Below are 26,942 nucleotides of genomic sequence, written 5' to 3'. Positions count from 1 at the left end.
ATTGGGGTGGACGAGGTGACCAAAGGGCTGGGGAACATACAGGCAGGGAAGGCCCCGGGACCTGACGGGTTCCCGGTGGAATTTTATAGGAAATATGTGGACTTGTTGGCCCCGCTGCTGGTAAGAACCTTTAACGAGGCCAGAGAAAGGGGGACCCTACCCCCGACAATGTCAGAGGCAACGATATCACTAATCCTGAAGCGAGATAAAGATCCGCTGCAATGCGGGTCTTTTAGGCCTATCTCACTCTTAAATGTGGACGCCAAGTTGCTGGCAAAAGTGCTGACAATGAGGATAGAGGATTGTGTCCCGGGGGTGGTGCACGAAGATCAGACAGGGTTCGTAAAGGGGAGACAATTGGATGTCAACGTGTGACGGCTATTGGGGGTGATAATGATGCCCCCAGCAGAGGGGGAGGCAGAGATAGTGGCGGCAATGAATGCAGAGAAGGCATTTGATAGGGTAGAGTGGGAGTATCTATGGGAGGTGTTGAGGAGGTTTGGGTTCGGGGAGAGGCTTGTCAGCTGGGTTAAACTCCTCTATGGGGCCCCAATGGCAAGTGTAGTCACAAATCGGCAACAGTCGGAGTATTTTAGACTACATAGAGGAACAAGACAGGGATGCCCGCTGTCCCCATTACTGTTCGCGTTGGCAATTGAACCACTGGCCATAGCGCTGAAAGACTCCAGGAAATGGAGAGGGGTGGTTCGAGGGGGAGAGGAACATCGAGTGTCACTCTACGCAGATGACCTACTGCTATATGTGGCGGATCCAGTGGGGGGGATGACAGAGGTTATGCAGATATTGAGGGAGTTTGGAGATTTCTCGGGATATAGGCTTAACATGGGGAAGAGTGAGCTTTTCGTAATACACCCTGGGGACCAGAGTAGAGGGATAGATGGCCTGCCGCTAAGGAGAGTGGAAAGAAACTTCCGATACCTGGGGATTCAGATAGCCAGGAGCTGGGGAACCTTACACAGACTTAATCTGACACGACTGGTGGAGCAAATGGAAGAGGATTTCAAAAGGTGGGATATGCAGCCGCTGTCACTGGCGGGCAGAGTGCAGGCGATTAAGATGATGGTCCTCCCGAGGTTCCTATTTGTGTTTCAATGTCTCCCTCTATTGATCACTAAGGCCTTTTTCAAAAAAATAGATAGGAGCATCATGAGCTTCATGTAGGCAGGGAAGGCACCGAGGGTAAGGAGGGGGTTCCTGCAACGTAGCAGGGACAGGGGGACTGGCGTTGCCGAATTTGGGCGACTATTACTGGGCCGCCAACGTGGCGTGGCGATGATCCGTAAGTGGATGATAGAGGGAGAGGTGCGGCCTGTAAAGGAACGAGTTTAAAAGCGCTGGTGACGGCGCCACTACCGCTCTCCCCGAAAAGGTTTACCACAAACCCAGTGGTGGCGGCAACATTAAGTATCTGGGGGCAATGGAGGCGAGAGAGGGGTGTGTTGGTAGCCTCGGTGTGGTTCCCGATCAGGAACAACCATAGGTTTGCCCCAGGGAGGTTGGACGGAGGGTTCCAGAGCTGGCACTGGGCAGGAATTAGGAGAGTGGGAGACTTATTTATAGATGGGACGTTTGCGAGCTTGGGAGCGCTAGAGGAAAAGTATGAGCTGCCCCCGGGGAATATCTTTAGGTATATGCAGGTGAAGGCGTTCACGAGACAAGAGGTGAGGGAATTTCCGCTGCTCCCGACACAAGGGATCCAGGATAGAGTGCTTTCGGGGGTGTGGGTCGGGGAGGGCAAAGTGTCCGAAATATAGAAGAACTGAAGGGAAAATGGGAAGACGAGCTCGGGGAGGAGATTGAAGAGGGTTTGTGGGCTGATGCTCTAAGTAGGGTAAATTCCTCTTCCTCGTGTGCCAGGCTTAGCCTGGTCCAATTTAAGGTGCTACATAGAGCACACATAACGGGAGCGAGGTTGAGCAGGTTCTTCGGAGTGGAGGACAAGTGCGGGAGGCGCAGGGGAAGCCCGGCGAACCACACACATATGTTTTGGTCGTGTCCGGCACTGGAGGGGTATTGGAGGGGAGTGGCGGGAGTGATCTCGAAGGTGGTGAAGATCCTGGTCAAGCCAAGCTGGGGGTTAGCTATATTTGGGGTAGCGGATGAGCCGGGAGTGCAGGAGGCGAAAGAGGCCGATATTGTGGCCTTTGCGTCCCTAGTAGCCCGGCGTAGGATTTTACTCATTTGGAAGGAAGCGAAACCCCCCGGCATGGAGGCCTGGATAAACGATATGGCAGGGTTCATAAAACTGGAGCGGATGAAGTTTGCGCTGAGAGGATCGGCTCAGGGGTTCACCAGGCGGTGGCAACCGTTCCTCAACTATCTAGCGGAACGTTAGGGGAAAAATAGATAGCCAGCAGCAGCAGTCCGGGGGGGGGGGGGGTAAATTGTTTGTGTTCTAGATGGGGTGAGGGGGCGGGGGGGAGCACTATTTTGTGTTATGTTGTTAGTTCACTATTTTATTTAAACAATGTTATCTATCAGTTATCATGGTACCGTTTTTGTTGATTTGTAAGGGGGAAAAATTGTGTTTGAAAACTTTAATAAAATATATTTTTTTTAAAAATAAAAGGCTGAGGCGGTTGAGCCGATACTCATTGAAGTTTAAAAGAATGAGAGGTGATCTTATTGAAACATATTAGACCCTAAGAGGGCTTGGCATTGTAGATGCTCAGATAATACTTTCCCTCATTGGGGAACCTTAAACCAAGGGGGCACAGTTTCAGAATAATGGGCCTCCCATTTAAGATGGAGCTGAGGAGGAATTCTATTCTCTGGGGGTTGTTATTCTTTGTAATTCTCTACCTCAGACCACAAGAGAGCTTGGTCAGGAATATATTCCGGGCTCAGTTAGGCAGACTTTTGTTCTAAAGGAGAGTCAAAGGTTATGCTGGGTAGGCAGGAAAGTGGAGTTGAGACCACAATCAGATTCTCCATGATTGCATTGAATAGCAGAGCTGGCTCAAAGGGCTGAACGACCTGCTCATGCTCTATTTCTCATGTTCTTAAGAAACATTACTTTGGAGCCAGGAGGACTGCATAGTGGTCTTGATCAACTTTCAACTGCTACTGGTGAATGCTCTTCAAATGTAAGAGCTGCCTGTTGAGGCGTGGGCGTGCTGACAGCTTGTGAATAAAATGTTATTCGGCTTGACGTTGGAACTCTTACCCTCTGCACAGCACCAATCCCAAGCCCAAAAATTGACTCTCCCATCATTGCTCAGCTTAAATATCCATACACAATAGCAGTTTATGCTTTTCTTCTGTGATTGGCTCTTGTGCTATATTCCCTCTGAACTTTTCATAAGATCAGAATCATGCAGAATTTGAACTGAAATTAATGCAAAAATTACTGCATTCTATTTATAATTTGTATCAAATTTTGCTTTAATATTTTTCATCCTATTAAAATGCTTTATTTCGGGGGTCAGGTGAAGCAAGCAGTGTTTCCTTGGGCTCTGGTGCTAATCATCCATTAATCCTCTCACATCTCAGGCTTACATGGCCCATACTTGGCTAATCCAGGAGTGAATACTCCATATTATGTCCCAGGAAGATTTCTAGCTAAGCGTTGATTGAGTCGATGACTCCTCAACATGGCAACTTGATCCTTGAATGGAATCTCGAGCCGACACTCTCAAAGGCATTGCAGCTGATATTATTTAAGTCATTGACGATAAACGGCGCTTGTTGGCGCAAAATATAAGTGCTCGTGAGGTTGGATTGTAGATTACTAGTAAGAGGCTCAATGAAACGGAGGAGAGAATCCTTACTGGAGAAAATGTAACTTCCTCAATTGAGGCCCATTTGCAATCCTTGGAAAAGCAGATAAATGGTATGTCAGAAATCCTTGACGATCTGAAGAATTGAGGCTGGAGGAAAATTGTCCAGGCTGTCGGTTTTCCAGAAGGAGTGGAGGGTAAACTCCCCATTAAATTTTTTGAAAACTGGCTGCCACGTTTTCTTAATCTGAATCCGAAAGCTGTGTGTAATTAGTTAGAAAGGCCGCATCATATTCTGTTTTTGAGACCAATGGGCAATCAGCATTCGTGGCCAATAATTATTTATTTTTATAACGTTGGAGATCGCCATAGAGTTTTGGAAGTGGTGGGTCTTCGTTCGATGAGGAGGTGAAGGTCTCTTTCTTCCAAGATTTCTCAGAGGCGATGCAACAGATGCATAGAGGCTTGAAGTTGGAAAATGACTCAAGGAGTGAATTAAGCCCTGCTTTATCCTGCCACACTGAGGATGCTACCAGACAACTCTGTAAAGACATTCGACAATCCGGCTAATGCCTTGGCTTTGTGAACTCCATGGAAGGCAATACTCTGGGGTAACAATCTGCAGTTCACTGTAAACTCTGAACTCTATCCCTTGTCATTCTAATTCTTGCCTGATCTTATGTTGCCTTATGATTTAATCAAAAAACATTTATGACGTCAACAGGGATTTGTTGGCTGTTGATCGCCACAGTGAATTTTTACTCTAAGGAATTTCTGGGACTTCCATTCGTTGTGAATGGAAAACTCCTCTCCGCATACTCCTAGTTAAGGGGTGCACTGCATAGGTCTGGTACCAGGACTGTGTGATAGATATCCATCTTCTTATCCATACATTTATAAATATACACATAATTAATGTTTTACTCATCTTAATCCCTTGGTGAATAAACTCCCGGTAACCCCCCCACCACACCTAACAGGCAAGGGCTTTAGCATAGGGTATGTGAGAAGGTAGGATATTTGGATGTGCGGAGAACACTGCATCCCAAGGATAAAGCGTTCACTTTTTTTCTGCTCCCCGCCAATGTCATATTAGAATTCACTATTTCTTCATGTCAAAAACCATCCTACACTTAGTGGCTTCCTGCTCTATGGGTAGTATTGTGACCTCCAATCATGTCCCTACTCTCCTGGATTTTATATATATGGCGCTGGACTCTTTGTTGAGTCAGTTTAAACTGCTGAGAGCAGTTTAAAGTTAGCCAAACAGAAGTTATAGGAGTTTGGAAAGTAATACCTAACTTTTATCCCACTGATCATGCACAAAGCTTACTGTGAGTGCACTTTGAAGCACCTTTTAAATAGGGTTGAGAGGACTCACACACCTGTTAAGCTTCAATGGCAAAGTAATCAGCACCTCTTGACTTGTAATCAGGCTTCAGGTAGATAATTGCTCCTCAGCTATCATAAGAACTAGGAGCAGGAGTAGGCCACCTGGCCCCTCGAACCTGCTCCGCCATTCAATGAGATCATGGCTGATCTTTTGTGGACTCAGCTCCACTTTCCGGCCCGAACACCATAACCCTTAATCCCTTTGTTCTTCAAAAATCTATCTATCATTTTCTTAAAAACATTTAATGAAGGAGCCTCAACTGCTTCACTGGCAAGGAATTCCATAGACTCACAACCCTTTGGGTGAAGATGTTCCTCCTAAACTCAGTCCTAAATCTACTTCCCCTTATTTTGAGGCTATGCCCCCTAGTTCTGCTTATACCCGCCAGTGGAAATAACCTGCCCGCATCTATCCTACCTATTCCCTTCATAATTTTATGTTTCTATAAGATCCCCCCTCATCCTTCTAAATTCCAATGAGTACAGTCCCAGTCTACTCAATGTCGCCTCGTAATCCAACCCCTTCAACTCTGGGATTAACCTAGTGAATCTCCTCTGCACACCCTCCAGCGCCAGTACGTCCTTTTTCAGGTAAGGAGTCCAAAACTGAACATAATACTCCAGGTGTGACCTCACTAACACGTTATACAATTGCAGCATAACCTCCCTAGTCTTAAACTCCATCCCTCTAGCAATGAAGGACAAAATTCCATTTGCCTTCTTAATCACCTGTTGCACCTGTAAACCAACTTTTTATGACTCATGCATTAGCACACCCAGATCTCTCTGCATAGCAGCATGTTTTAATATTTTATCATTTAAATAATAATCCCTTTTGCTGTTATTCCTACCAAAATGGATAACCTCACATTTGTCAACATTGTATTCCATCTGCCAGACCCTAGCCCATTCACTTAGCCTATCCAAATCCCTCTGCAGACTTCCAGTATCCTCTGCACTTTTTGCTTTACCACTCATGTTAGTGTCGTCTGCAAACTTGGGCACATTGCCCTTGGTCCCCAACTCCAAATCATCTATGTAAATTGTGAACAATTGTGGGCCCAACACTGATCCCTGAGGGACACCATTAGCTACTGATTGCCAACCAGAGAAACACCCATTAATCCCCACTCTTTGCTTTCTATTAATTAACCAATCCTCTATCCATGCTCCTACTTTCCCCTTAATGCCATACATCTTTATCTTATGCAACAACCTTTTGTGTTGCACCTTGTCAAAGGCTTTCTGGAAATCCAGATATACCACATCCATTGGCTCCCCATTATCTACCGCACTGGTAATGTCCTTAAAAAATTCCACTAAATTAGTTAGGCACGACCTGCCCTTTATGAACCCATGCTGCGTCTGTCCAATGGGACAATTTCCATCCAGATGCCTCGCTATTTCTTCCTTGATGATAGATTCCAGCATCTTCCCTACTACCGAAGTTAAGCTAACTGGCCTATAATTGCCCACTTTCTGCCTACCTCCTTTTTTTTTATCTGGGTGGGGCAGCTTCTTTATTTACCTTTTAACTGGACGACTAAACTTCGAAAGAAGGAAAGAGTGACCAATTCAATTCTCACTCAGTTTCAAATTCCCAAGTTTAAAACTCACTCTGTCTGTGCCTCACTCCGGATGTGGCCTCTCCCCCTGCTCGTGTGCAAAGCTCACTGTGAGCGCACTTTGAAACCCCTGCTTAAATGGGGCTGAGATGGCTCACATATCAGTTAAGCTTCAAAAACAAGTAATCAATATCCCTTGACTCCTAATCAGGCTTCATGTGATGGACACTTTTATGACTCTTCTATATCCTTGCTGTGACAGAAATGCAAGGTAACCAAGGGACACTACATACATTGAGTATGGCCTTGTCTGGTGTACTTAAAGAGCTTGAGACGATATTTGGTCCGGCCTCAGATTTTGACCCTTAATTCCTAATTCTGGGGTACCAGATAGGAGAATTATTGATGTTAATGAAAACAGGTTGTATAATATCCTAACTTTTGTGGCACCAGAAGAACATCCTTTGCTCCTGGATTAGCGATAAATATCCTTCAATTCAGAATTGGCATAAAATTACCATAGAATATATCCCTACCCATACTTTGTTCTAAATTAGATGCATTCCGAAACATATAAAACCCGTATCTCAAATACATAGATTCCGTATTGTCTGACCTGAACACCGTCTTGAACTTGCGACATGTGAAGGTGTGCAACATTTTACCATGTTTTCACAGCTTTATCCTCTACTCTCCCATCCTCTAGCTTATCCGTTTATTGTTCTTTAAATTGTATCAGCAGAGGCACCGAGTTTAATGACTAAGCTGAACCAATTGTGTTGGTGTTCTCTTTTTCTGTAATCATGTATGCAGAAGCATTTAGACTGTATGATATCAGTTTTGAGGGTTTGTTGCATTATGTGTAAAAAAGGAAAAATTCTAATAAAAAATATACTTTTTTAAATTGCTTTATTTAGGCACTATAATCCTTGAAATCTGAACACCGCATTTGTTGGTTGACTAAACACAAAGGCCTGGATTTGAGCGGAGTCAGAATGAATCCAGAGCCACTTAAAAAGTGAGAGTGGGACCCAATTCTGGGACTCCCACCCCATTCCCGATAGCCCAGTTTTCACTGGCGCAGAATAAGGGTGCGGGTAATGAACCTGCAACTTACACTTCCTACCTGGCTGGCATTGTTGCCTGGAATGGCATATCTTAGCCACCCACTATTTTTGTGGTTGAGTCAGCTTCTCACTAGTTGTGGTTCATGGCCCCTCAGAGGAGTCATGAACCATTGGCGGGATTCTTTAATAATGGGGTTATGTCCCCTCACCGGCGTGAAAACCAGCGCCAACGACTCTAGCGTCAAAGGCCCCCAAAAGTGAGGAATTCTCCCAAGGTTGGCGCCGGAATGGTCCCCGCAGCTCCAGCCGGCACGGAACAATCAGCGCGAGTTCACGCAAGCGTGGAACAGCTGCCTTATTTCCCTTCTCCGCGCCGGCTCCCGGGCAATATGGCGGAGCCCTACAGGGGCCCGGCGCAGAGTAAAGTAGGCACCCACGGAACCAGCCCACCCGCCGATCGGTAGGCCCCGATCGCGGGCCAGGCCACTGTGGGCCCCCCACTCCCTGGGGTCGGATCCCCCCGCACTGTGGGCCCCCCCCACTCTCCAGGAAGTCTCCCGCACACTCACCTTCCAGGTCCCCTCATGTGGGAGCTGAGTAATCCACACCGGCGGGACTCGGCCAAACTCGTCAACCACTCAGTCCATCGGGGCCCAGAGAATCGGCAGGGGGGCCGCTGTCAATGGCCCCCGACCGGTGTGGCAGCAATCCCGCGGGCGCCCGAAAATCGCTGCCGGAGAATGGGTATGCGGGCGGCGGGGCGCAAGCGGCACCGGGTCGGAGAATCCCGGCCCATATCTGGATTCGGAAATGTTTTGAAAGGTAAGTTCAAAAGGTTTTACCCATGCCCTTTCTATGCACCCATGCCTTCTCAATGTCTATTCATGTCCCCCAACCACTCCCTTGGCTCCTCATACGGCCCATACCAACTTGCGCTCCCTCCAACCATGCCTATGGTCCAACTATATGAATAATCAGTGAGCCAGGATCATTATGCATGGTTGGCAATGAGTGTAGACCAAAAAACCCATTAGCTCAGCAGGGAGTTCTGTTTAGATAACTGAAGTAAATTTAGAAGGGAGACGGTGGCCTAGTGGTATTGTCACTGTAGTAAACCAGAGACCCAGAGTAACGCTCTGAGGACCCAGGTTCAAATTCCGTCACTGCAGATGGTGAAATTTGAATTCAATTAAAAAAATATCTGGAAATAAAAGTCCAGTGATGACCATGAAATCATTGATTATTGTGAAAACCCATCTGGTTCACTAATGTACTTTCGGGAAGGAAACGTACCATCCTTACCTGGTCTGGCCTACATGTGGCTCCAGACCCACACCAATGCGGTTGACTCTTAACTGCCCGTTCAAGGGTAATTAAGGATGGGCAATAAATGCTGGCATAGCCAGCGACGCCCACGTGTCATGAACACATTTTTAAAAAGTAAATTGTTGATTTTGTTTGACTGACATCTTTAAGTGGTCATACTAAGTTTTCTTTGTGATCTTTTTTGTCAATGTCTCAATGAGGATCAACAGTTGTAAAATGTTTGAAGCCTCTTCTATTGATACTTTGATGGTCTGTCTAACTTTTTATTAGGTTGTGAAACCAAAGTGTTTCAAAAGAAGATTTGTGAATCTGTGTTTTTTTTTCCTCAGCAGTCCCACACTTGCAAATGTTATTATATGGTTTGAGCAATACTTGGTAAATAGGCGTGGAAGGGGCATGAGCGGGTGTGCAGAATTTAAGGGGCCATTGGTGGTAGTTGGAGGGCAGGAGTTGACATTCAATTGACATGGAGAGTATAAGGGAGCACGGTAGGGTAGCTGGGGGAGTGTGAGTTTGATGGAAGTGGTATGGGGTCATGGGAAGTAGGTGAGGCATGAGGGGTAAGGGCTAGAGTGGCTAAAATCATTTAACACAACTGGGATGAAAACCCAGAGAACCGAGGCAGGCCTTCCAGCCATCCAATTGACACTCATGCATCCCCTTGGCTGCTGAAACTCTGTTTCAAGGGTCACCGGGCCCTACTCTATCCTGCGCCCCAACCCCGAAGCAAAGATTGTGTGTATTGGAGCACTTCAAACTGTTGTGGTTCTGATGAGTTGGGAAATTTCACGACTTGAGCTACCCTCCTTGGTGGCAAGGTTTATTGAGACAGCAATAGATTGTACATATATGTAACTAAGATTAAAAGAACTACTGGCAGGGTGGACTTGACAAATCAAGGCTCCAGTAGACTGGTTGTACAAGAAGGTCCTCATGGTGTTATGGTTCATAGCACTCAAGGCCTCAATGCAAGAAGGATGTGAACCAAAAGTCATTATCAATAGAATCGTCCAAAGAAATGGGGTGAGAAGTCAGATCAATATCCATAACAATTGCCCTACATTCAAAAGTCTTGTACTCCCTTGATCTGGTCAGTTCCAACAAGTGGTCATTACCTTTCTAGCATAACTTTATGCAAACTAGCCAGTGACATATGATTGGACAGTCATGGCCATTGGAAGGAACTTGATGGGAAGATCTAAAAGCTTCACAAGGAAGATGATTAAAAGCTAACAGGAAGTATATACCTCATGGGGTTGCGTTCATGGTGCATGTGGTAGGAAAGGTCATATTTTAATAGAAGCTTAACATTTGCCTGTAAATTATATTGGCACAATATCAAGCTTCCTGGACTCAAAAAATCCAAAAGCAATTAAGGTTATAGAAATGAAATGTTTGTTATGTAAGTAAACTGCCATCAAATGTATACTTGAAAAGTCATCAGAATCGTTACCTGTAGTTTTTGCAACCTTGGCCCAATGGTCATTCATTTTGCCTTTTATGATTTGTCTTTCCAGATAGCCTTGGGAACGGTAACTAATGTAGAAGAAGCAGTGAAATGGCTGAGCTACACCTACCTTTATGTGCGGACGAGAGCAAACCCATTAGCTTATGGGATCAATTACAAAGCTTACCAGGTAGAAAGCAGATTAAAATTAGAGTGAACTTGTGTTTTCTCCTCCTTCATCTGGTACAAATTACAACCTAAAAACAAATATTTGTCTGTGGAATTACTTTACAGATCAGAGCATTCCTTTAAGTTCTTTAAATTCCTTTTTCTGTTATTATAGACCCACATAAGCAAGTATGTGTACTGTCATTGTGACTGAACCCAGTGCATTTATTCTGTTTGTTTGGCAGTAGGGGTATTAGAAATACTGTGAATTCACATTTAGTGGCTCAGTGTCTCATCAAAACAACAGCCATGCTTCAGTTGACATGAAATCCCAATCTATTTCTTTGTAATGGCAGGAGTGATTAATCCTCAATGTGGGTACAGGAAAGAAAAACTATTCTGTTGGTTTAAATTGCAAAGATAGAGGTATAATGGTAAAGTGTATTTATTGTCTGCTAAGGGCCATTTATTTTTATCTGACCTTACCCTTTTGTCCTAATTGTGTTCACTTCTATCCCCCATTCAGATGGACCCTGGATTGGAAAGATACAGGCAAGAGCTCGTCATTGAGGCTGGCCAAAAACTAGACAAAGCCAGGATGGTTCGTTTTGAAGCAAGGACTGGTTATTTTTCAATAACAGATCTTGGGAGAACTGCCAGCCACTACTATATTCAATACAATACGATTGAGGTATGGATTTAACAAATTTCTCTACGCTTATACATGCCTCTGTCACAAATCACAGAATTGTTACTGCACAGGAGGCCATTTGGCCCATCATGTCTGCACCGGCTCACCAAACAAGCATCCATACCTTTCCATATAGCCCTGCCCATTGTTTCTATTCAAATAATCATCTAATGCCCTTGTGATTGTCTCGACTGAACCTGTCTCCACCATACTTCCAGGCAGTGCATTCCAGACCCGAACCACTCTCTGTGTGAAAAAAGTTTTTCTCACATCACCTTTGCTTCTTTCACAAATCATATTAGATCTGCTCCTTCTCGTTCTCAATCATTTTATGAGCAGGAACAGTTGCCCCTATCTGCTCTGTCCAGTTGTCTCATGATTTTGAAGGTCTCTATCAACAATTTTGAAAACCATGAATCTGGAATTATTCTGGAGAGTTCCCTGTACTATGTTTCGTAAGGGGCTGTTTTTGTGTTAGTTCTCAGTGAAATCCAGGATTAAATGTACAATTCCCCTGCATTAATTTGTACAGATTCTCAGAAGTATTCTGTTTAAAACACTTTTTTTTCAGAAACCCATAGGGTTCTTATATAATTGCTGAAGGCGTTTCATTTATTCATTGATTAATTGAGATATTTGCACTTGCATCATAATAGTCCAATTAACAAGCATCAATTGTAACATGATAATTACCACTTTTAAATCAGATTTCTTCATTTTTTTGAGGAGAGATATGATTTAATTCATCAATACAGATGTGACTTTTTTTGCTATTTAACCATCAGGATAAACACAAAGACATAGGGCTGGGTTCTCCCGCCCCGCCAGCCACAAGAACACCACGGGCGACCCGCATAGAATGGAAAAATCCATTGATCTCGGGCAGGATTCTCCGGTCGTCGGGCGAACGCAGTCGGAGAATCCTGCCCTTCGACTAAGTTCTCAGTTCAATAACTGTTGTCTGTTTGCTGAAAGAAATGGGCTGGATTTTCTTGGAACATATTTGGCTCCAAACCCCATAACTTAGACTATTGTGATCCAATTATAAATTTACACTAAATATTTTCGGAAAATTGATTAGAATATGGCATAGTGAGCATGGTGATGAATCAGAATTGTTGATTTCTGTGTCCACGGTTCTAACATCAGGCACAGAACTGAGAATTGGGTTGTTTTTCCATAAAAGTGAAAGAGTTAAACAACTTCTGGAGGTTTTCTGTCTTCATATTTTATAAAAATCTTTTATCTGAGCTGATTAGTTTAAATTGAATGCAAATGGACTTCCGGTGGCGCCCACGAGGAAGCAGGTCGCAGGTCGGATCGCTCCCGCCCACGATGGGCAAACGGACCTGTTGAACGGACTTTTGCGGGACCAGGCGACCTGGTTAGGTTGAGGGGACGATAGGGAAGAGGCTTCCACCCTCCAGGGTATGAGCAGCTGGACCAGAAGTGGTCGAGTGGAGCGGCAGGGCTCGAAGCGGGAGCAGCGGCGAAACATGGCAGACGGCAGGGACCAAGGAGCGGAGGCTCACTGGCCAAGGGAGCAGCAGATGGAGTTTTTTAGGAATTGCTTCGCCGAATTGAAGAGGGACACGTTGGACCCGATGAGGGCGGTAATGGACCGAATGGTCGAGGCGCAGACAGTCCAGGAGAAGGCGCTCAGGGAGGTCGAGGTGAAGCTCTCCAGCCAGGCAGACATGGTGACGGAGCTGGAGCACGAGGTGGAAGAGCTGAACGCCCGTCAGAAAAGGATGCAGGAGCAGCTTGAAGAGCTGGGGAACAGAGCCAGAAGGCAGAATTTGAGGATCATTGGCCTCCCCGAGGGCTGTGAGGGGTCGAATGTGGGTGCTGATGGGGCCGGAGGCCTTCCCCCGACTCCTGGAGTTGGATGGGGCGCATAGAGCCCCCGCAAGGAAGCCCAGGACAGGCGACCGACCGAGGGCCTTGGTGGTCCGCTTTCACCGGCTTGCTGACAGGGAACGTGTGCTGCGATGGGCCAAGGCGGAGAGGAGCAGCAGACTGGAGAATTGTGAGGTGCGCATCTACCAGGACTTGGGAACAGAGTTGGCCAAGAGGCGTGCAGGATTCATCAAGGTAAAGGCAGCCCTCTACAAAAAGGTGGTGAGGTTTGGAATGCTGTATCCTACGAAGCTTTGGGTTACGTTTGAGGAACTCCACCACTACTTTGAGACACCAGAACAGGTTTGGACTTTTATTAAAGAAAAGAAGCTGGACTTGAACTAACGGGCACTTAGTTTTCTCAGTGCTGTACAGTGACGGTGGTCTGTTACCCTAATTTGCTCTGACTAGGTGTGGACATTTATTAAAAGAAGAATCTGGACTTGAACTAAAGGACTCTGGGCTCTCAGAGCTTTTGTGTGGCGGCGGTTCGTTAAATTATCCTGTACTGTAATGTTCTATCCAAGATTGTTTTCAGCCGGGACAGAAAGCAGGGGTTGGAGGGCGCATTGTGTGGGGTGTTCTTGGGGGATAGCATCGAGGGGGGGGGGGTGGAGAGTAGAGACAGGTGCCCTGCAAAGGGGGCCCTGCGCTTGGTACTTTTTGGCGGGAGATCGGGGCCTCGGAGAGGGGGATGGGCTAGGGGCTGGTTAGGGGACTTGAAAGGGCACGGTGAGATACAATCAGGTTAATGGTGTGTGGGGGGAGGGCCCGAGTTCTCGGGTGGTAGACAGACAGGCGCCAAGGGCAGGGGTCAGCCTAGCTAGCGTAGGTCAAGGGGTCCCAGGGAGAGTAGGAGGAGGGGCGGGCTAGGGCCAAGCGCAGGAGTCAGGCCTCGGGGGGGGGGGGGGGGGGGGGGCGGGGGGGGGGGAGGTTGGGAGGTTGGGAGAGGGCAGCCGGGAAGGAGAGCAGAGAAGACTTAAGTGGGCAAGGGGGGCCGTGTCTAGGGATCCGCCGGGGTAGAAAGTCGCTTGCAGACTCTCAGGGAACAGCGTAGGAAACTGACAACAGCGGCACCTGAGTGGGGGGGGTTAGAGCCACGTTAGTTTAGTTGAACACGTGGGCAGGGCAAACAGAGCTGACAGGGGAAGTGCTTTATTAACATGTTTATTCTTTCCCACAGTTTGTTTTCACTATGTTAAGGCTCTTTGCATAGGGCCTGTTTTCTCTCTGGAAATGTTACAAATTTGTTTTAAATAAAAAATTTCAAAAAAATAAAGAAAATTGAATGCAAATAAACTTGATTGGTGTAAATACAATATTGATTGCACCCAATTTAATGGTAACAACTGTGCACATTTGTATAATTAATTAGTTATACTGTAAAACTGACTAACCAGTAAATACTGGTAAAACTGTGTACCCAGTGACTTCACTTTTAGTGGGACTCCTTGATGCCACACTCGGGCAAATGCTGCCTTGGGGTCAAGAGCAGTCACTCTCAGCTCACCTCTTGAATTCAGCTCTTCTGTCTGTGTTTGGACCAAAGGTGTAATGATGTCTGAAGCCAAGTGAGCCTGGCAGATCTCAAACTGAGAATAGTAAATACCGCTGATAGCACTGTAGACGCCATCTTCCATCACAGTACTAATGGTTGTAGTTGCTGGTTTGAGGATTAATGTTACCTGAATGTTGACTTGCAGCAGCGATGCATTTCTACCCCAAAAGAGTAGGAGAATGACCTGTCTGGTAAAATAAACGAAAACCTTATTTTTTGTGGGAGATCTAAACTAAACTCAACTAAAAGTTATTTTGCAAGTACATTAAGGGTAAAAGGATAACTAGGGAAAGAATAGGGTCCATTAAGGACCACAGTGGTAATTTGTTTGTGGAGTCCGAGGACATAGGTAGGGTTCTAAATGAATACTTTGTGTACAGTGGCAAATGAATAGGGTTCTAAATGAATATTTTGTGTACGGTGTTCACTTGTGAAAGGGCAGATGTGAGTTATAAAAATCTTGGAGAAGGACTGTGATAAAATTGAAGAATTTAACAGTGTCAGAGAGGAGGTTCTGAGTGGTCTGGCAGGTTAAAAGTAGACAAACTTTCAGGGCCAGATGAAATGTATCCCTGGCTGTTGAGTGAGGCAAGGGAGGAAATAGCAAGGGAGCTGGCAACAATTTTCAATTCCTCTCTGGCTACAGTAGTGGTGCCGGAGGACTAGAGGATAGCAAATGTGGTACCATTATTCAAGAGAGAGAAAAGGATCAATCAGGAAACTACAGGCCAGTCAGTCTAAACTTAGTGGTGGGGAAACTATTGGAAGCAGTATTAATCTGCATTTGGAGAGGCAGGGATTAATCAAGAACAGTCAACATGGTTTTGTTAAGGGATGATCATGTCTGACCAACTTGATTGACTTTTCCGAAGAAGTGACCAGGTGCATTGATGATGGAAATGCACATAGATATAGGAAATGCATTTGACATAATCTACTTGGACCTCAGCAAGGCACATGGGAGACTGATAGTGAAGGTAAGAGCCCATGGTATCCAAGGAAATTTGATAAATTGGATCCAGAATTGGCTGAGTGGCAGGAAGCAGAGGGTGATGGTCGAGGGGTGTTTCTCTGACTGCAAACCTGTGTCCAGTGGGGACCCACAGGGATCAGTGTTGGGGCCCTTGCTGTTTGTGGTTCATATAAATGAATTAAACATAAATGTAGGAGGGTTGATCAGTACATTTAATCATAATAGTCTTTATTGTCACAAGGAGGCCTATATTAACTCTGCAATGAAGTTACTGTGAAAAGCCCCGAGTCGCCACATTCCAGCACCTCTTCGGGTACACAGAGGGAGAATTCAGAATGTCCAAATTACCTAACAGCACATCTTTGGACTGTGGGAGGAAACCGGAGCACCCAAAGGAAACCCATGCAGGGGAGAACGGGCAGACTCCGCACAGACAGTGACCCAAGTCGCAAATCGAACCTGGGACCCTGGAGCTGTGAAGCAGCAGTGCTACCCACTGTGCTACCATTGCTGCTCTGCGGATGATACGAAAATTGGTGGGGTGGTAAATAGTGAGGAGGATAGCCTTTGACTACAGAAGGATATAGATGGGCTGGTCAGATAGGCTGATCAGTGGCAAATGGAATTCACCCCGACTAAATGTGAGGTAATGCACTTGGGCAGGACAAACAAGGCAAGGGAATACTTGATTAAACAGCAGGACCCTAAGAAGCACCAATGATCAGAGGTACCTTGGTGCGCATGTGCCCTGGCCCCTTAAGGTAGATGGGAAGGTAGATACAGTGGTGAAGAAGGCATATGGTATATGTGCCTTTATTAGCCGGGGCATAGTATTTAACACATACGTTATGGGCTGGATCAAGGATGGTCACCTCAGCACTTCGCTTTACCGCAAGCCCACGAATAACCTCACGATGCTCCACTTCTCCAGCTTCCACCCAAAACACACTGAAGAAGCCATCGCCTATGGACAAGCCCTCCGTATATACACGGGGTCTGCTCAGACGAGGAGGAACGCAACAGACATCTACAGACGCTGAAAGATGCCCTCGTAAGAACGGGATATGGCGCTCGACTCGTCGATCGACAGTTCCAACGCGCCACAGCAAAAAATCGCACCGACCTCCTCAGAAGACAAACACGGGACACAACCAACAGAGTACCCTTCGTTGTCCAGTACTTTCCTGGAGCGGAGAAACTACGACATCTTCTTTGCAGCCTTCAACATGTCATCGATGAAGACGAACATCTTGCCAAGGCCATCCCCACACCCCCACTTGCCTTCAAACAACCGTGCAACCTCAAACAGACCATTGTTTGCAGCAAACAACCCAACCTTCATGAGAACAGCGACCCTGCCATGGCAATCTCTGCAAGACATGCCAGATCATCGACATGGGTATCACAATTACACGTGAGAACACCACCACCAGGTATGTGGTGCATACTCGTGCGCCTCGGCCAATATTGTCTACCTCATACGCTGCAGGAAAGGATGTCCCGAAGCGTGGTACATTGGCGAGACCATGCAGACGCTGCGACAACGGATGAATGGACATCACGCGACAATCACCAGGCAGCGATATTCCCTTCCTGTCGGGGAACACTTCAGCAGTCAAGGGCATTCAGCCTCTGATCTTCGGGAAACATTCTCCAAGGCGGCCTTCAGGACGCGCGACAACGCAGAATCGCTGAGCAGAAACTGATAGCCAAGTTCCGCAAACATGAGTACGGCCTCAACTGGGACCTTGGATTCATGTCGCATTACATTCACCCCCACCATCTGGCCTGGACTTGCAAAATGCAACCAACTGTCCTGGCTTGAAATAATTCCCACCTCTTTAACCTGTGATTATCCCTCTCTCCAGTCGCTCCGTCTGGACCTGTAAAGACTTAATTATCTGCAAAGACTCGCATTCAAAGTATCGTCTTGCATCATTGACTTTGTCTATATATGTATTTCTGGAACCCACCTCTTCATTCACCGGAGGAAGGAGCTGCACTCTGAAAGCTAGTGATTCGAAATAAACCTGTTGGACTTTAACCTGGTTGTCAGACTTCTTACTGTGCCCACCCCAGTCCAACACCGGTATCTCCACATCATAGTATTTAACAACAGGGAGATGTTTGCTGGAACTGTATAAAAGGTTGGTTCGGCCACAGCTGGAATATTGTGTACCGTTCTGGAATCCACATTACTGGTGGGATGTGAAAGCACTGGAAAGGGTGCAGAGGAGATTTACCAGGATGTTGCCTGGGCTGGAGAAGATTAGCTATGAAGGGAGTCTGGATAGACTGGAGTTGTTTTCCTTGGAGCAGGGGAGAATAAGGGGCATATGATTGAGATGTATAAAATTATGAGGGGCTTAGATAGATAGGAAGAAGCTTTCCCCTTGGTGGAGGGATCAATGACAAGGGGGCAAAGAGTTAAGGTAAAGGGCAGGATGTTTAGAGGGGATGTGAGGAACATTTATCCACCCAGAGGATGGTGGGGGTCTGGAACTCACTGCCTGAAAGGGTGATGGAGGCAGCGACCCTCAAAATACTTAAGAAGAATAGAGATGTGCACTTGCGATGCCAAGGCAGACAATTGCTGGAAAATGGGATTAGAATAGGTGGTTGTTTTTGATCGGCGTAGACAGGGTGGGCCGAAGGGCCTTTTCTGTGCTGTAGACCTCTATGACTCCATAACATGGTGTTCAGCAGTGGTCAAGCAACATGGCAGGAAGATTCAATACAGATACGACCTGGTGAACAGCCGTAGATCGTGCTACATGGCATGAAATGACCATTGACACTTGGGTCAGACTGCAACGCATTTGCAGCATCGAAGAGTGTTGAAATCATAGGACGGTGGATGTACAGAAAAGCTTTGAATATCCAGTGCCGAGATAGTGCTCAAGTAAAGAGCTGGTAAGTCAACAGATTTCTCATGGTGAGAATGCAGCATACAGCCTGTCAGTTCCATATGCAGGACAGCACGTCGAACGGCCCAGTACCAAATTCCCATTCGGGGAAGGTGAGTGACAAGGCTGTGGGCCGGATGGATAGCGATTTAGGGAGTCAAACAAAAAAATCAAAATAACCGTCATAAAATTACACCAGAAAAGTTTGTGATTATAATGGGTGACTGCAGGAGTTGCTGAACAATAAATTAAATTAAACAAGGAGGAAGGTCAAAGTGACATTGTCAAAATGTACGCAAAATTGTCCAGTTTGATTTGGGATGCAGCTGATCTACTATCCGAATTCAGAATGTTTTGAAAAAAAATACAGAGCCACGCTTTCTTGACTGAAGAGTGTCTGGAGCAGACAAGAAAGCCATAAAAACTTGCCTAGCAATTAGGAATGAAGGTCCGTACAGACTGAATATGTCACGATTACCAGCAGAAGAACAAAATGATCCCCTAAAGATATAAACTATGTTGGAAGACCAGTTTGGAATGAGGTTAAACTTCCATGTTAATCGATTAGAGTTCATGTCATTTCAAAAACAACCTACAGACTTCATGGACCACTTCATCAACAGATGCAGAAAAAAGGATACATACTGTGATTTTTCAAACGCAGAGCGAACAGAATTATTGATTTGCTGATCGTTTCCACTCCCATGGAAGTATTCCAGAAAGATTGCTAGACAAGCCAAAATATATAGTATTGAAGGGCTAATCAAGGATGGACATAGAATCATAGAATTTACAGTGCAGAAGGAGGCCATTCGGCCCATCGTGTCTGCACTGGCCCTTACAAAGAGCACCCTACTGAAGCCCACGTATCTACCCTATCCCCGTAACCCAGTAACCCCCACTTAACATTTTTTGGACACTAAGGGCAATTTATCATAATTGACATAAATGATCCTTACAGGTCAATGAAGCCCACAGCCTCTCAGTAAAATCCATCTTGTTGATGCACTCAGCAGCACACCCAAAATTAACAAAACACATGGAAGGTATAGCCTTCTGCATGCACCAAGGAAATGCCTGGTTCTCCATAATTCTGCAAGGCATGTGACAGAAAGTACCATTGGCAATGACAGTTCACTGGAGTAAAGACTGATGCAGCTACAAACATCTATGCACAGTCAAATAGGCTGTACAGAATGAATACACTGAAGCAGTAAAAATTACCATACTGTATCCCATTAGAAACATGTGCATGAGGTAACTGACAAACCAGGAAATGACAAGATGTGCATTGCGAGATGAAGAGTGGTGAACACATGTTTCACATCGTCAATTACTTGGAAAACATAGGTACTGTCACACCATCTTGTTTGACAAGATTCAAATTATCGGCCCTAAATAAAGTTGATAACTACACATTATTGACACAGAGAAAGTTCCAAAATACTACCTCTGCAGTTTCTAAAAGACATGTATCTACAGACATGGATGGCCAGAGCGAAACCTATTACTGCGCAATTTTCAGTTCACTTACTCCATTTACAGGATCCATAGTCCTGGAGTGATAGTACAATCAAAGCTCCTAGGTGTCTCAGATGTACTTTATTATGGCACCAACGGCCCTGTGATTGCAAGTCTACCAGCATTCCATGACCGCACATTAGTGACCAATCCATGGAATCAGTCTGACCTCATGGCAAATCAACCTCAAAAACTAAAGAGTAACTTTTAAAATTGCAAGAGAAGATGACCACCGTGTGAGGTAAAAATGCAAATACAAAAATGCAGCATTTGCAGTTCGGACATCGAGTTCACCTCCTGGATTCCATAGACGATATGTGGTAACCAGCCAAAGTGACCAGGATTACTTCAGAACGAAGGTCCTATGAAATCATTACGTACAAAGCGCAACGGTGCGGCGTAACCGAGGACAAATCAGATCCATTCAAGCTCATCAACCATCGAGCTGTCCTTGCGGCTTTGAGGACTAAATCCCAGCCATAACCGGGAACAACATCCAAGAATGACACTCCCATAGATCTCTGTGAGCAATTAAAGAAACCTCCGGACAAGGTTAGCATTACAAGATCTGGACATACTAGCAGATCACCTCTACTCTTTAGAGACTCATAGATTCACCAGTCCTATACCCTTGTGCAGTGGTAGGTAAACACGAACATGTATTACAAATAGTTACACTACTTTGGAAAGGGGGAAAGTATATTTAAAAAGATTGAGGATATTGTAATATGCCTTTAAGAGGTAGCAGCATGACCTCACTGGAAGGAAAGTGGGTCATGTGATCCAACCTCAGTTTCATTTGGTCCAATGAGCAGAGAGCACAGCTCTGCTGCTGTAATCCTCAAGTTGTCCTGATGTGCCTAGTTTAAATAAATCAATCCACAATGTGTTTATGTCACTCTAATCACTTATATCACTATAAAAACAACAATTTGCATGTGCACACAGCACCAGTTATCTGAAACTTGTGATCATGTGGGGGTGAATGGAATTTGGTGTACCCGAGGGTCAGCCATCATCATGTTATCGAGAAATCGAGTTGAAGACAAATGAAATGGTCCCTGAGCCCTACCTCTTAGATAGAAATAGAAACTCCATACTGTTGCATTCAGGGTAAAGTTATAGAAATAGATTACAATAATTAAAAATATGCAGAAACCAAGACTGGCAGCACCAAGACTTGTGAAAACAATGATAAATTACAACACTGCCCCAGAATGTGAAAGCATCGCTTCCAGAACTTTTCTTGCAAGACACAATAAACTGCAAGACTCCCGATACGATGTTTGTATATGGGGACAATGGTTTATCACCTTTCATATTGTGCCCAGTTTGACCTTCGGCGCAAACTGAAACAATTAATGCTGAAGAAATGGTTAACAGCCTTCAGAATATGTTCCAAGAAGCCTTTGAGCTCAGAGCTATCCATCAATACAAACGTTTACCAACTGAGCTATCATTTGAAGACATTCTAGCTCTTTCTGAACAAAGGGAAATCTCTACCATTCCCTAAAGGGTTGGGGAAAAGGATAGCAAACCTCTGCTCAGTTCACTGCATTTGTCCTGAAACAAAAAGCTTTTGGAACTTCCATCTGACACAACAACCCCGGTAAATGTTTGTCACAATCACAGATAACACAGCTCCCCTTCACCATTCAGTGGCAAACTTTCATGCTTTGGCTTTTCACAGACAGAAGCTGGTAGCCAGAAAATCTTAACCTGACAAAAGATTTTTGCTGTAATAATATGATCTCAGGTGTTGCCTGCCCATGAAATTGATTGCCGACTCCAAATCATATTGGGTTTTTGTTAGTTGGGAGCCTCCAGGACAAATTTCCTTTTGGGGAGTTGCAACAGTGCTCCATTTTAAAATTGCACTAAATAGCTGCTTGGTAGTACAGAACTGGAATATTGCCAAAAGGCAGATATGCACTTGTCAGGATAGAATCACAAGAGTGCCAAATTTCAAAGGGAGCAACATATTTTTACTGCATGAGAAAAGGACGTGGGGTGGTTGGCAAGTGCTGGCTAGAAACTACCAATCAGAATCCAATGGCTAACCAATCAGCACCCTTTACTCCTGCAATTTACATTTGTTGCTTCTTTTGAAAATTGGGCCTGAATTTTATGATCCCTTGCGTCAGTTTTGTAGGTGGGGTTGAGCTCGGAATAGCGTGGATGGGTTTCCCGCTGGGTTCCCATTCTGACAGCATTTTAACGCTGTTAATTTAACGGTCTGCCAACCCTTGCCTCAATTGGGGCCCCTGAGGCCAATTATCGACCACTTAAGGGCTATTCTGTGCCCAGCCTTAATATTTAGATTGTTGGGAGGAGTTCCCGGGTATGAGGAAAGCCCCCAAATAATTGGATTTAGGCCTCAAGTGGGAAGGTGGGGGCCTCCATCATAATCCCTCTTGAACTTCAGGTAACCCCCCCCCACTCCACCTCAAGGTAACCGTTAGATCCCCCTTCCCCACTACCTCTGCCTTCCCTGAAACCACCAAAACCTACCTTTTCCTGGAATCTTGGGACTTAGGTTCCTGGGAACCTGCATGCAATCCCAGTTTTGCCCACTGCAGCTTCTGGCTGCAGATTGGCCAGTACTCTCACACAGGATGTCTGAGTGAGGGGTGGAAGCTCTGCCTGCAGCCAATTAATGCTCATTGATAATTGGATTCAGCAATTTGAAGTAGTTCGGAGTTCCGTGGTAGATTAGCGAGTGCCCCATCTGTTTCACATTTTCAAATTTAAACTAAAAAATGCTTTGCAGCAGGAGTGCCAGTGTGGGGGCTGGGAATCTCTCCAGTGGGCAGCCTGCAGATGAAAGCAGGCAGGGAAGGCCTCCAATCCTCCTTGGTCTTACAATTGGAGGCTGCCTCCTGTTGTGTTATGCTGCTTCAGATAACACAGGCTGTTACTTGATGTAGTCTTAACTAAAGGATGCTCCACCTCTGAAATGAGTTCAACGTGTTTATTGAACACAGTTCTCAAATGGGTTTGACTCTCTGCTAATCTAACTGTAGTAACTCAGTCTAACTGTACCAGCTTGCTCTAAGCCATGTGCTGGGGTGTGATGCTGCTGATCAACCCTGTCTAACTCTCTGGATGTCTGTCTGAGGAAAGAGGCAGGGTGTGAGTGCCTCATCCCTTTTTTAGTGTTTATGTCATGCCCCCTTGTGCTGATGCCACCTCTGAGTGTCCTGACTGTCCATTGGTTGTGTCCTATTCTGAGTGTTCATTGGTTGCATGTTTGCATATCATGACACCTCCCAGCAGCTACACTGGGACCTGGAGGCTGACTGGAAAATCCCAGTCTGTCTCCATCAATAGGTCTTCAATTATTCACTTCTGGAGGAAGCCATGGAGTGAGTGGTCACACACAGGGCGCAACAACAACTGTGAGAATGGCAGAGGGGGAAGGATCGTTGCCAGTGGGAAGGCCCCAGATTCAAAGATGAATTTTGCCTGCAAAGGAAGGAGATGCACGGCGACTGGTCTCAGTCCATTGAGCGAGCAGTAGGACCTCTGTGAGGATCGATGGACCATGTAGAGAGGTGCTTTGAGGCACATGGGGCGATGATACAAGAGGTGAAGAAGGTAGTGTCCGATCAGAACGATCGGATCGTGTTCTTGGAGGCGAAGGTGGGGATCCTGGGTGACCTATGTAAGTCGTAGAGGGTGAAGGTCGAGGAGCAGGAAAACTGCTCCAGGCGGATCATGAGGGTCCCATGCCAGAGGGTGCGGAAGGAACGAGCGCTACAAAATATGTATCGAGGATGCTGACCAGGCTGGTGGAGGAGGGAGGCACCAGAGATCGACAGGGCCCACAGGTCTCTAAGGCAGAGGCCGAGAGCGGGAGATCCGCCCCAGGCAGTGATTGTATGGTCACACAAGTTTGTGGAAAAGGAGAAGATCCTACGATGGGCCAGGGAGGATCGAGATTGTGAATGGGACATTGGTGCAGAGCTGGCGAAGAGGCGTGCTGGATACAACAGAGCCAAGGCAGTGTTGTACCAAAGGCATATTCGGTTTGGGGTGCTGTGCCTGGCGAAACTGTGGATCACCTTTGGAGGCCAGAGTATTATTTTGAAATGGCAGAAGAGGCCAGTGATTTTATGAGGGACCATAAACTGGGGGAGAACTGAGAGTTGGTGTGAGGTGGAGGAGTTATATCTTTTAAGGTTGGAGGTTATGGCTATTGTGTGTTGCCGGAGGAGGTTTTGTTTTTTTCTTTGGGGAATTCTAAGTTTGTAAGGGGGTAATCACCCCCCCCCCCCCCCCCCCCCCCCCCCCCCCCCCCCCCCTCCCCTCTGCCATTTATGTTGTTAATGTTTTAGGAGGGGCCGATTTGTGATTCTGGGTGTTTTTTCTTTACGGGTAGGGGGGGTGTATGGTGGGGTCCGCTGGGTGGGGCTGCCAGCTGAAGAGCATTCAGGTGGCTAGGGAGGCCGTTTCCACTGGCTAAGGAGTGACTGATTTTGGAGGGGGGCCTTCGAGCAGGAGCTGCCATGCTGGCAGGTAATGCTGGTGAATGGAGTTGAGGTGGGGGAGGAGGCCTTGACAGGTGGCCAGCTCGGGGGATGGGGCAGGGCGGGTGCAAGGAAGAGGGGGGGGGGGGGGGGAGATAGTCCGGCGCCTGTTCGGAGAGACCGGTACGGGAATTTAACCCGCGCTGCTGGCCTTGTTCTACATTACAAGCTTGCGATTTAGCCCACTGTGAAAGCAGCCCCTGGTTGATATCTTTGCGGTGAACCAGGCGGTGTTGTTGAGGGTGGTGGGGGCAGAGTATGTGGGAATTGTGATATTGTATCATGCGCTGCATTGGTTGGAGGTGAGACTTAGCTTGGGGCAAGTGCAGAGGCCGGGATGGAGGCTAGATTCGGGTCTTTTGGCGAATAGGGGCTTTGTGAAAAGGTAAGGTTGCCGATTGGGGATGATTACGTGGAGATTAACCAGAAAGCGGATTGTTGGCAACCACGCTACTGAAGGCGGTGGTTCGAGGGGAGATGATCCAGGAGCACAAGGATTGGAGGAGGAGGAAGGGACATGGACAGTTGTTGGACAAGATAGTCGCGGTGGACAGGAGATACTCGGGGTGTTGGCGGAGGGGAAGGTTTGCAGGGGCAGTTCAATAGGTTGACGACAGGAAGGGCAGTGGGGCTGCTACGGAGAGCGAGGGGGTGCAATATGAATATGGAGAGAAGGCGTATGCTGGCCCACCAGCTGAGGAGGCAGGCTGTGTCCAGCGAACAGAAAATGGGGAGTTAGTGTCGGAGCCAGGGAGAATAAATGAGGTGTTCAGGGGGTATTATGAGAAGCTGTACAGGGCCGAGCCGGGTGGAGAGGAAGGGGATATGGGATGGTTTCTGAGTGGGTTGAGGTTTCCAGGTTGGAGGGAGAGAGGAGGCAGGCATTGGAGGAGCTGCTAGGGTTGAGAGAGGTGATTGACAGCATTAGGGGATGAAGTTTGGGAAGGCTCCGGTGCCGGATGGCTTTCCGGCAGAGTTTTATAAGACACTCGTGGCAGAGTTGGCACCGCATTTGTTGGGGATGTTTAGTGAAGCATTGGAGAAGGGGGAGCTGCCAGAAACACTGTCACAGGCATTGATCACGCTAATCCCGAAGAAGAAGTATCTGTTGGAGTGTGGGTACTATAGGCCCATTTCGTTGTTGAACACAGACGTGAAAGTGCTGGCTGGATTGGTGGCAGGGAAGATAGAGAGATGTGTGGCAGGGATCGTCGCTGAGGATGAAACGAGTTCTGTAAAGGGCAGGTAGCTTTCCAGGAACATCCAAGAGGCTGTTAAATGTTAATTGGGGCAGCACAGTTGTTAGCACTGTTGCTTCACATCACCAGGGACCGGGTTTGATTCCCGGCTTGAGTCACTGTCTGTGCGGAGTCTGCACATTCTCCCCGTCTCTACATGGGTTTCCTCCGCGTCCTCTGGTTTCCTCCTGCAAGTCCCGAAAGACGTGCTATTAGGTGAATTGGGCATTCTGAATTCTCCCTCCGTGTACCCGAACAGGCGCCGTAGTGTGGCGACTAGGGGATTTTCATAGTAATGTAAGTCTACTTGTGACACTAACAAAGATTATTATGTGGTTATGACTCCGTCAGTGGGGCGGGTGCCGGAGGTCAAAGTCTCTGTGGATGCAGAGTAGGCTTTTAATCGGGTGGAATGGAGGTACTTATTTGTGATCTTGGGCAGGTTTGGGTTCAGCCCGGCGTTTGTGGCGTGGGTGCATGGTGGCAAGTGTACGAACAAATCGGCTTGAGTTCACATGGTTTTGGACTGCATTGGGGAAGAAAATAAGGATGTACGCTGTCGCTGTTGTTATTCTTGCTGGCGATTGAGCCCTTGGTGATGGCCCTTAGGGGGTCTGGAGTGGCAGGGGATTGTGAGGGGGAGCAGGGAGTATTGGGTTTCTCTGTACGAGGACGACCTATTGTTGTTTGTGTTCGACCCGTTGGCGAGTATGGGTAGGGTCGTGGGAATATTGAAGCGGTTTGGGGCCTTTGCTGGGTATAAGTTAAATGTTGGGAAGAGCATGGTATTTACGGTGAATGCAGTGTGGCGGAGGCCCAACTTGGGGATGTTGCCATTCAAGGTAGCTCGGGAAAGATTCAGGTACTTGGTTTTGAATTTGATAATGTTGGTGGAGGAGATTAGGGGGGATTTTAAGACATC

The 26,942-nt window shown here is 46.5% G+C and overlaps 1 protein-coding gene across 4 annotated transcripts in view; it reads left to right on the top strand.

The window, feature by feature from the left end:
• Positions 1 to 26,942, top strand: part of ascc3 (activating signal cointegrator 1 complex subunit 3) — an 813,859-nt gene that overhangs the window by 484,588 nt on the left and 302,329 nt on the right. For all 4 annotated transcript variants that reach the window (XM_072499844.1, XM_072499840.1, XM_072499842.1 and 1 more), the window contains exons 17-18: positions 10,608 to 10,727; positions 11,232 to 11,396. In XM_072499844.1, coding sequence (XP_072355945.1) covers positions 10,608 to 10,727; positions 11,232 to 11,396 — 285 coding nt within the window. The remainder of the gene's footprint in view (positions 1 to 10,607; positions 10,728 to 11,231; positions 11,397 to 26,942) is intronic.

This window comes from Scyliorhinus torazame, chromosome 4 (assembly GCF_047496885.1).
Source record: "Scyliorhinus torazame isolate Kashiwa2021f chromosome 4, sScyTor2.1, whole genome shotgun sequence".
In the NCBI taxonomy this organism is placed as follows: Eukaryota; Metazoa; Chordata; class Chondrichthyes; order Carcharhiniformes; family Scyliorhinidae; genus Scyliorhinus; species Scyliorhinus torazame.
The sequence above is the reverse complement of the archived record's forward strand: the minus strand, read 5'-3'. Positions and strand labels throughout refer to the sequence as shown.